At 41.3% G+C, this 11,278-nt stretch overlaps 1 protein-coding gene across 4 annotated transcripts in view; it reads left to right on the forward strand.

The window, feature by feature from the left end:
• The window catches only part of lrba (LPS-responsive vesicle trafficking, beach and anchor containing), a 179,846-nt gene that overhangs the window by 84,053 nt on the left and 84,515 nt on the right, over nucleotides 1-11,278 (forward strand). For all 4 annotated transcript variants that reach the window (XM_023406305.2, XM_023406306.2, XM_087174014.1 and 1 more), the window contains exon 36: nucleotides 3,685-3,851. In XM_023406305.2, the coding sequence (XP_023262073.1) occupies nucleotides 3,685-3,851 (167 nt within the window). The remainder of the gene's footprint in view (nucleotides 1-3,684; nucleotides 3,852-11,278) is intronic.

Genomic DNA, 11,278 nt, shown 5'->3' on the forward strand with positions numbered 1-11,278 from the left:
CACGAGCAATGGGCTGATGCCAGCAGCAGGGATCTGTTTCAACTGGATTAGATTTTTTTTTTTTTTTTTTTTTTCCCCTCCGGTGCTCGAAGAGCAGGAAAAAAAAAAAATCAATACTTGGGAGCACGGCATGACAGGAGCATCATTTCAGAATTGAAGTGGCTGTCAGGCATTGTCATTTGGTGACTTTTGTTCGCCATTGTACTTTTAAGCCCTCATTTTTCTCCCCCTCCTCTTCCTTTCACTCGTTTCTTTCCGAGCCCATTGTCTGAATTCCCCTGGTGACATTTTATGTTGCAATTTGAAAACTCGAGGGCAAGAGATCAAGTGCAAGAGAATCTCTTTGAAACCAATTGGCGGACTGGTTCGGCATCTACTTTTGTTTAGTGACCCCCATCCTCCTTTCTCATTTCATCCTCTTGTCTCCCTAGACCTCCAATGTATTTCAGGAGGAATTTATTTGTAGTGTATTTGCATTCTTTGATACCAGACAAGGACAAGCCTGATGTCTCGCCTTCCTCTGGACAGTTTTTCTGCCCGTTTGTAAATGAAACCCTCTGGGAGTGCTTGTCGACGGATGTGAGAAATTGGAGATTCTCTCAGAGCGATAGCCTAGCCTTGGAGAGTGTGTAGCCCTGATGTGCCACCAGTGTCAAGAGATTGCAAATCAAGCGCTTTAATAACATCTCTGCTGGTTTTGTTTTTACCTCCTGTTCTCCGACAGAACCGTGAGACCCTGGTTTTGTCAGTCGGCATGTTGAAGGCTCGCTGTGGCAAGCCACCACCACCAGACCTTTCTCTGTCACTCTAATTGATAAACATAGGGCTGATTTCTTGTAATGAGCCTCCATTCTCCAGCCTATTACACTGGTTAACCCTCTCAACCCACAGAGGGGGGGGAGGACGGGGGGAGTCGAGGCATCATCTGACAACAACTACAGCATTAAGATAAGGCTGACATTGGTACAACAACACTGTGAAACTCCTCTTCTCCTCTCTTCCCTGCTTATTATTTGTAGAATCAGCGTGAGCGAGCTGCAGCGATGACCACAACAACAGTTTCTAACAACAGCGTGCGTGCGTGCGTGCGTGCATGTGTGCGTGTTATTCTCTGGTTCAAAATAAAGTTCAGAGATGTGATTAAAATTCATGTGTTTAAACTCTGTGGTCCGTAGGTGTGTGTTGCCATTATGTGACTTTTAGAGATGATTACTGTTCTTTCCACTCCCCCTTTCACTCCTCTTGCACAGCCCATTTCCTCTCCAAACTCCAACACACATCCATATTTATTTATTTGAACTCTGGATGAATTGCGGGAGACACGACTCAGTGTAATTGACTCGATTAATGCCAGCCATTATCATTTCGTCTTCAGCAAGCTGTCTCCTCCAGCAGAGCAGGCACCCACGCCGGCCGACCCTGTCAGCCAGGCCATGTAATGGAAGGTGCTGCCCATGATTACAGTGTCGCAAGTCATAATGGTCTCACGGCCAGCAAGTTGTGCCCTGGTGGCTGTCTGGATAGGAAGCTAACGGAGCCATATCTTTTCCTCAGCTGCACTCGTTTAACTTGGTAAATGGAAGTGCTTAGATGTGAGCGTGTCCTTTTTATGGTTGTTTCCTTGTCAAAATATGCACACCAACTGCTTCAGTCACTCCAAAGGAAGCATGTTCCTATTTGCGAAAAGGGAGCAGATACTTTTAATTGACTTCTTATGTTACCTCAGCATTCTTTGAAAAGAATGAAAGAACAGTTTGTTTGAAAATATCCCAAATGCCCCATTTTAGTTTCTGTCCTTTATCCTGTCAGTGGACGTGGATGGAAGCGAATGCGGGATGGTGCCAGGTGGGGAGATTTAGTTTATTCGCTTTAACCTTCATAATAACATAACATAATAAGTCCTTCATAATACCGGTGCATATTCTCTGACTTCACATCAATGGAATGACCCCCAGAATTAACAGTGACTTGTCTTTTCCACTTACAAGCAAACCCAACTCTAGGTTTTAATGGCTCTACTTATGTGTTCAGCTTTTTTGGTTGTTATTTTAGGGGTGAGTCTGTGAATTTGGCTTTTTCTTCCGTAGTCGACTTTGGCTTTGGATATGAGAAAAGCCCATTACAACATGGAGGGTTTGGGTGTTTGGGCAGGCTCAACACACAGGTGATGAAGTGTTTGTTTATGGTTATGAGTGTGAACCCAGCACTGTTGATTAGTCCTTCAGACTTCACATGTCTCAGACAGGGGCAGATGGAAATGGACTCTTTATAGGTCCGGCTACTTATATCTGTTTAAAGGATGGAAATCCACATAAGCATTTATTTCGAGGGAAGGGATCATTCTTATCATCGTGTATAAAATTTGCAAAGTTTGGAAAGTGTTTTTCTGCCAGTATATCATACTTATATTTTTTTTCCTCTGTAAATTTTTGATATTAAGCACAGCTAGAATTGTTGGACTTAATATGTCGTGCTCTGAGTCATTTCCTTTGGTCCAGCTTTCCTCTGTGTCCCACTCCTGCTTGCCTTTACCTTCACTGATCAAGATTAATGGGCATGCAACACACACACACACACACACACACACACGAAGGTTTAAAATCTGAAACATTTAGCCAGCGATCCCTCTTCCATACTCCCTTTACTTTGCTGTTTCCCAGGTCATTGTGCTGGAAGGTCAAGGCCCACTTTAATGCCACACAAAGAGACACAGATTGATAATTAAGGCCCAGCAGCCTGCGGAAAAAGCCCCTCTAATGTGATTTATACCTATAGATTTTCTGTCAGATATGAAATGTTGTCGTTCAAATTGAACAGGAGGACCCATTATAAAGCGCTTTCCTGGTAACTTTGGGAAAACAGGTTGCATTTGTTCAGCCATGCATCTGGGTTAATACTCACTGTGTGACTGCTGTACCAATGGGTTGGATTAAAATTAATTTGATAAGGACCGAAATGTACAACCAATGCAGCATTAATAATTGAATGTATTTCATTCTTAATACTGCCATTTGCTTTAGTAGCTGTACTCGGAGCACGCAGAAGAAAAAAACAAGTGCACCGTGATGATGTGTATGTGTAGATGCTCTATACATAGCCCATGTTTTTATCTCTGTCCCTTTCCTTATGCTCACCTTCAATAAGAATATCACTTTGAACACAGTCCTTTCAAAGGAAGCCATGAGCGCAACACCAGTTTGGAATTGAAATTGGTTGTGAAATATAGATTGGAAATCAAAACACTGTCTCAAATTATTGCTGTTATTTTCAGAAGGTGTTTTTACTTTTGCCATCGCTGCAGAGTTCAAAGGCTCATTCTGATAACAAATTCTGACAGAGAAAAATGTCCTCCCTGTGCATTGTGGGTATCGTGTTATTTGGTGCGCTGGAGGGCATTAGTAAATACATGTCCACTGTTATTAATCAACGTGACAAGAGGACAGAAATGACCCTATGCTTTTCATTTGGTTCTACTCAGAGTAGAGTTTCTATACATGAAAACACTGTGTGCTAGTGTCTGTACTGTTTCCTCCTATAGACTGGTTTTGGCCCCATGTGTTAGTTGCAAGATATTAATACATCTATATGCTATTTAATTCAGTTTCTTGACACATTTGTATATTGTTTTGCAATGATACCTTCACTTGCAGAATGTATAATGCATATTTTCTCTCTCCCTTGCAGTCTAACAGTGCTCAGTACGCAGCAGAGAAGCGAGATGAGGAGAAAATGTGTGACCACCTTATTCGAGCCGCCAAGTACCGCGACCATGTGACAGCCACACAGCTCATCCAGAAGATAGTCAACATCCTGACTGACAAACATGGAGCCTGGGGAAACTCCTCCATAAGGTAAATAAAACAAAAGCTGTGTCTAAAAATTAGAGTAAAAAGCAAGAGCAAAATTTATTCAAGAGATTTCCTTGTAAAATATTTTAAAATTTATCATAATGGAAGGAAAAAAAACAAAACAGTTTAGGTTTGTTTTTTTTTGGTTTTTTTTAGCTCTGTCACAGTGCCTCACACACACATACACATAATGCATTTTACATCATGTACATGTTTAATCCATTCTTTATACATGGCGTTTACTTGGGTCTATATAGAAAAGCCTTTTAATCAAGAGGATACACCTGTTCTGTTTTTTTTTTTTTTTTTTAATGAACAGTGTAATTTTCTCTACCTTGAAAATTATTCAGACCAATGTAATGGTTTTAATCTCATCATAATCTTTCTCATCCCCCAATACTCATGACTTTGATTAAATTAGATTTGCAAAGGTGAAAATGTCAGCTGTGGGTTGAATGATGCATTGACTCGGGAGAGAGATGAAAGCCATTTAAACAGCTCGGCTCCCATTAGGAAGAGAGGGAACCTTATCCTCTGTGTTTGTTTCGCCAAATAGGCAGCAGAATCCAATGGAGCTATTCCCTAATGATGGCTGTTTGTGCAGGTAGTGTGTAATAGTGAGCCGGAGAGACGGCCGCTGGCTCACGCTTGTTAGACTGAACCGACTCCCTGGAGACTCGTCTGGCGAGGGTTAGTTTGTTATTGGATCAGGACTCTATCTCTGGCTGCCTTTGTTTTCTTTCTCTAGTTTGTTCTCTTATATCAGGATGTGGTGTATTATTTGTCATATTTTTCTTTCCTTGATCCCATCTCCCTCCCACCTTCCTCTCCTCCTTCCCTCTCTTTCTTTCTATTACTCTCCATGTGTACTCACACGAGGCTGTGCTATTTACTATGGAGATTGTGTTCTACGAGCTCTGGCCAGAAAAGTCCCCCCATTACTGGTCCTTTATGCTGTTGTGCTATTGATGGTTTTCCTAATGGCTGCCGATGGGCGCAGGGAGCCGTTGGCACTGGGCCTTGGAGTGCAGCGCTCTTTTAATAAATCACAATCAGTCCTGTGCCATTACATCAATATTTTTGGTCAATTACTGTGAAGGTCAGGTGGTGCAGCTTCGCACCAGAGCCCGTGGTATGCGGGCATAGGAGAAACATCTGGTGCTGCAAACCCCAGAAAAAGAACAATTAAAAGGAAAAGATGGACACAGGAAAAAAAAAAAAAAAACTCCCATGCACACCTGCATACCTGCAGGCGTAGCAATATAAGAGCTGTTCTTTCCCTCATTCCCCTCATACAGAAACCGTGTGGTGAAGCAACATCCCTGTCTGTAAATAAGAACGGGAGGGGAAGGACAGACACACAATGAAACCCACAAGCTTTTTCCAGCTGTGAAAATGAAATCCAGGAGCACAAAGACAATACACAGCTATGATTACGACCTTTTGTTGCTAGGGTGTAAAAATCCAAGCCTGCCTGCTCACATGCCATAAAAATGTATTCCCCAAAGTTTCCATTCAATAAAGAGTCTGAAAATGAAAATATTATTTTCTCACAAGCTGATGGGAATTGTTGTTTCCTCACGGCAGGCATCTAATATCTTCTGACATAGTGTGACCTGCCTGAATGCAATTTGTGTCTTAATATCCAGCTTACAGCGGCCCTGGCCTCTGGAGGAAAGAGGTGTTAGGTGATTTTCTCTTTTCCATTCCCGCGCTTTGTCTTTTTCGTCTGTGGTTCTCTCTCTCTCTCTCTCTCTTTCTCTTCATCACAACACACAATTTCTTTTCTCTTTGTCCCTTACTTTGTGTCCTTTGCTTTTTCTTGTTTCACTATCTACTTCAGTTGTAACACAGAGTGTCCAGAGAGGATTCCTTCCACCAGACAAAGGCAGTATCTATCTGTCATCTAGTGTCAAGTCATAGACAGATCCACAGCCAGACAGATAGGGCGACTACCTGTCCATCCATACATTTCTGTCCCAGTGCCTTGAGACTCAGGTGTACAACATGTCAGCCTGCTGTCTTTTTAAGAGGGGGGGAAAAAGTAAATGAACAGGTAGCAAGATGGCCACAAATGAAACAACTGGCAGATGTCATTTTTTTTCTCTCCACATCTCTCTAGTCCCCCCCCACCCCTTCCTTTGAGCTTGGGTCCACTGAGCATCCAGACTGCTGTGGTGTTTATTTGGGTCAGGAATCATCTTTCATGTATATGACACCTAGACAAAGTCGACGGACAGAGAGGGGAGATGAGGGCAGATGATGGAGAACGCCAGCTCACAGTCTCTGGGGACATGCACTACTCTTCTCTTTTTCCCCTCTCATACCTTCTCTTTATTGCATTCTAATAGGCTGACTAATGTACCATGGAAATTCACTCTGGATGCAGGAAGCGGGGAAAGTAAAAGGAAGGTGACTGCAGCTGAAAATGGTTGGAGTGTGATGGGGAAGCAGTGTGCACACTTTTTTTTTTATCCAGAGCTGTTGTTGACAACCTACTGATGTAAGCTGGTCTGGAAGTATTCTTCAAGATGCAGAGATTTGGGTTTACTCCCTGGCATTTGCTGCTCTCATACTTTGTCTTCCTCTTTTCTTTTAAGGCTGCATCAGCATCCTTTTTTATTCCCAGTTTACTCTAACAATCCTCACCTACAGCTAGCCCCCCAAAATATACACACCCCGAGCACCAACTCCTCTCCCTCTGCTCCTCCTCCCTCATATAAGCAGCTCATTTTCTGCAGCACCACTGCTCTAATGGACGCCCTTAGGCTAGAGGCTTCCCAGCCAAGGGACATCCATCTTTTGGCACGTCAAACTCCCGCCCGGCAAAAAATCTTTGTGATGTGCACTCCAATTTTTCTTCAGTAAATCAAATCTTCCTTCCTTCAGAAAGACGAATGCTTTAGGGTTGGAGCGTTATAGAGAAAATCAATGCCGGCAAAATTGAAACAGTATGCCCCCGTATTGATCGGCCTTGTGAGATCGAAAACGAACAGCTTTGTAACTGTTCCTCTGGACAGTTAGCTGACCTGTAATGGACAAACTATTGATATTAGCATTACTATTTTATCCTGTGCTATGTCATTTCACCAGTGCACTATTGAGGGAAAGAAGCCGGAGCAGAACATTCACAGTTTGTCCCAGAAAAGGATTTTTTTTTCCTCCTATCCACTAATAATACAGCAGAGGACACTGAATGGTGTCTACACAAAATACCAAGGATGGTTTTGTCTTACCACATGATTTAATTTTTTTTCCATTTTTTTGTTAGGTTCTGTTTTTTTAACAAAAAAGATGTGAAAAATACAGAGCACAGTTTCACAGAGCTGAACATGCATGTAACAGAAAAGCAGAAAATCCTCACATTTGAAAACCTAGAACTAGTGAAGGTTTGGTCATTTTTCCTGATAATGGCTCAAAGAGCGAATGCATTTTCAAAATTGTTGTTAGTTTTATTTTCTGTTGATTGAATAATGGATTGATCAACTAATTGTTTCAGCTCTGCAGCATTAGTATGTGATGCATCACCAGAGTGAAGACAGAGCAAATAGTGTATATGTATTTTTCATGAGCTACTCTCTCCTGAGTATGCCAGTACTTACCTGTGCTTCCTGTTTGGGCTGCAACTAATGATTGTTTTCATTTTCAATTAATCTCTTGACTATTTTTGCAGTTAGTTATCATTTAGTTGTTTTGCAAATGGTGAAAAATGCCTGTCACAATTGCCACAACCTCCAGATTTCTTGTTTTGTCTGACCAGTAGTACAACGCCAAAGACAAAAATTTACAGTGATATGAAGCACACATTGGAAAACCTGGAGTGAATAATCAATTTTCAGTTTGTTTCGTTTGTTGTTAAAGCCCCTGACAACTGGATTTCAAATGTTAAGTATTTCTGTATAAAATTAAATATTCATGGTTAATGAGATAGAACTATCATAGTTTAGATTGAAAACATGCTTACAATAGATATTGTTTATACGGAGTTTAAAACTCAAAATCTCAGTTTAATCAAGACTGTCTGGGTGTGGTGTGATGGCATTCTTTTGGCATAGGCATCTCCCTGGCAACACAAACAAGCAACCTCCCAACTGTCATCATATACAAATATGGCTAAATCCTGACTGGTACAGAAATATGTGACATCACCTTTTTCCAACCTTGCTCCACCTTCTTCAAACGACTGAGCAGACCACAGACAAAAACACAAACATAGGAATCTCAATCTTTGCCACAGTTTTTATGCTAATGTAGGACAGCATCACACATATTGAGAAGTTAATTTTAGGGAACAGGTTTTTCTGGGCCATTAATTAATTTTTCCTTGAACGATCAGATCAACTTGCAAGAGTCCCGCCCGTTGTCCCTTAGCCATGACAGGCCTTGTTGGTTTTATCCCTCTCATTGAGCCTCCTCTTCAATTGATAATGCTCTGAACATACCATTGAGCTGGGCCACAGTGAGGATACTCATGTCCACATAGTATTTTCTTTAAATAAGTGATTGCATGAGAAGCTGCGGCAGCCAGATTCATTTCTACTTGTATACTTTCATTCCAGACTTAAATCACAATTATGATACATAATACTGAATGTAATGCATTCGTTAAAGGCGAGGTCTGCACAGTGTCTGCGCTGCCTTGCGTGCATGTTTTATGGACACACTGTACATTACGGCTGCGCTGGTGCTGTGCACGCAGAGCTGAAAAAGGAAATGGGACTCCAGCACGTCAGTGGAGAATATAACCATAGGAAACAAGAACATAACTGTTTAGAATACACTGGCTCTCGGAAATGCATGACACGAGAGGGCCAGGAAGACAGAACAGAGAGAGGGCGAGGGGGGTGAGAGATAGATATTTGTCACTGAGGCATCAAAAGCTGAGATGCATACAAAGACAAGACGGGGACATTTTTCCCTCTAGCTACACTATATACTAAGCCATACTGATGAGTGATTATGAAAATCTGTATGTAAAAGGCTGAGAGTGTGTCTTGTTTGCTGTATGGAAAATGCTGCAGCTGGTGACTTATCTGACTATCAGATTGCCTTTGTTGTATTTGGGAATAGAATAAACACTGTAGATCCCCAGACTTTCTTGATTCTGATTTGTACTGATTCACAGATTTTTTAGTTTGTTATTTCTGCCCTGTATATTTTTACAAAGCAACTTAATATTATCTGTGCTCTAATCTTTAAGATTTATCTAATCCCTTTCCAGTTTTTAGTAAAATATTACAACGAAATGAAGTCAGGATGGTTAAGTTGCATCCACAGTAGATAAACTTTGGGCTGAGTCTTTCTTTACACTGGAAAAAGTCCATTACTTTTGCACTGTACTTAACTGGTCATTTTAACCGGTAATGGCTTCTGGTTTGCTTATAAATACTTGCAGTCTAAACACAAACATGACCCGCTGTGCTGAGCAGTGGCAGCTGTGGCAGACTGCAGCTCCTGTCTCATCTAAGGCAGAGACAGTTGTTTCCTTTAGATACATGTCCCGGCTACTTCAAAACCAATTATCCGGGACTCGAGTTGTGATCATCCATCTGACTTGATACTGTCATAAACATATAGCATAAACATACAGTATAAAGAAACGCAAGCCTGCCTTCAGTTATGTTCATCTTTGTAAACGAGACGCTCAGTATCATGCAGGGATCTCCAGCACCAAAGCCCTTAAACGGGGTTTAATGTGAAACCCTCCACCTCATTAATCATGCACAGTGACATGTGTCTGAGACAGAAAAGTTGTGACGGGGACAAAAAGGATGTTCCTTAAATCTCTGGGGAGACTGTTCAAGTTTGACCGACGCGCGTTCCATCAGTTCCATAAAATAACGTGCCACAAAGGCCCTACCGTGCAGTCTGGCTCATGGATATGAATAAGAATATAGCCTTAATGATAACATTTACTTCAACTATATATACAGTACAGTGGCTGGGGCTGTAAGGAATAGTAACAAAGTGTCATGGTGGAACATATTAACAGCTGATGATGTCCATATGTTAGCATGGTTAAGTGTTGCCGTGTAGACTGAGACTCAAAAAGAATTACAGTCAGTGGGTCCTTTTAAAATGACAAAAAAGGCAAGTGGTGAAATGAAAGCTGTGATTGTGGAAATTTTTCTTTTACAAGAATGCAGTGGTTTACAATGTTTTGTTTTACCAGCCCTTATCAGATGAGCTCGAGTACACCCTCATTCATACCACCAGTCATGTTCTAAATAAGTTCATTTAATTGGCTATCGCAATTAATTATATAAAAGTTGATCTTGTTAAAATACATACAATACAATATATAATTGTATTTGCACTTCTACTACTTGGATTTTCAGTAGGTGGATATTTCAACCAGTTATCTAATGTTTCTCTTTGACTTTAAGGAGTGTTCTATGTAGTGAGCCTATGATAACTGGTAGATTACTGGCTATTCCGACAACAAATATACAGAAGATCAGACTCGCACCTTTTTGCAATCCTATTTGTGTGTTTATTTTCGTACTAAACACAAATATGTGAATATATATTTTAACCAAGTCATAATTCTTTTTCTATTAAGCAGAGCTACTTCACAAACTTTCCACGTACACCCTGGCAACTGCAGAAATACCGTTTGGGGCTCAAGGGGTATTTTTGTTCCTGAGAATCACTGAGTTAAAGTTCTGACTATATAACGTATATATGTCACCTAAACCGGAGGTGAGAATGGACAGCGGGTTTTCAGTTTAACCCATTTACCGTAACCCATTTACGCTGTTAGGATCCCCTTCTTCGTTTTTACCCCATCAGTATTGTCCGTCCTTTTCCCAGCAGCTCAGAAATGTAATGGAATCCTTGTTATGAAGTATGAATGAAGGCGGCCATCCCAGAAAGACCAATTACACCATCCTGCCTCGCTGCTCACAGCTCAGTGTGACTCTGTAGCAACTCTCAGATTTATGAGTTTCATATACCCTTAAGAAAGTATATGGCCTTGGTGGAGCAAGGTCATGATAAAAGGGTGCTGATCAATATCTGAATGAAAAGCCATTTGGGAAGTTTTTAGGGCTTTTTTTCCTCCTTTCTCCCTGGATGCAATATCTGCAGAGTATCGATTGTCCGGGGCCAGTAGTTAGTCAAAGGGTATCTCCTTTGACTAACCCCTTTGCAGCGTGTCAGCCCCCCCTCTTCCTCGTGATAGATTGGTATGCTTCTAGCCGCTGTAATTACACCATAGGACCAGTGGGCCATTTATTTTGCTACTTTCACCATTTGCCAAAAAATCGCCTTTATCTTTAGAATCCAGCACTTTCTTGTGCAACTAAAGCAGGAAAAGGACACATAAAACACAGATGCTCCCCGGTATAGAGGGTGGAAGACTGAGGATCATCCTTTACTCATAGATCTTCACCTTTTATTCTTGCTGTAGATTTACTTTACACCCCGCC

The sequence above is a fragment of the Seriola lalandi genome, unplaced genomic scaffold (genome assembly GCF_002814215.2).
Source record: "Seriola lalandi dorsalis isolate HSWRI2012SDOR001 ecotype SW California unplaced genomic scaffold, Sedor1 jcf7180002054301, whole genome shotgun sequence".
NCBI lineage: Eukaryota > Metazoa > Chordata > Actinopteri > Carangiformes > Carangidae > Seriola > Seriola lalandi.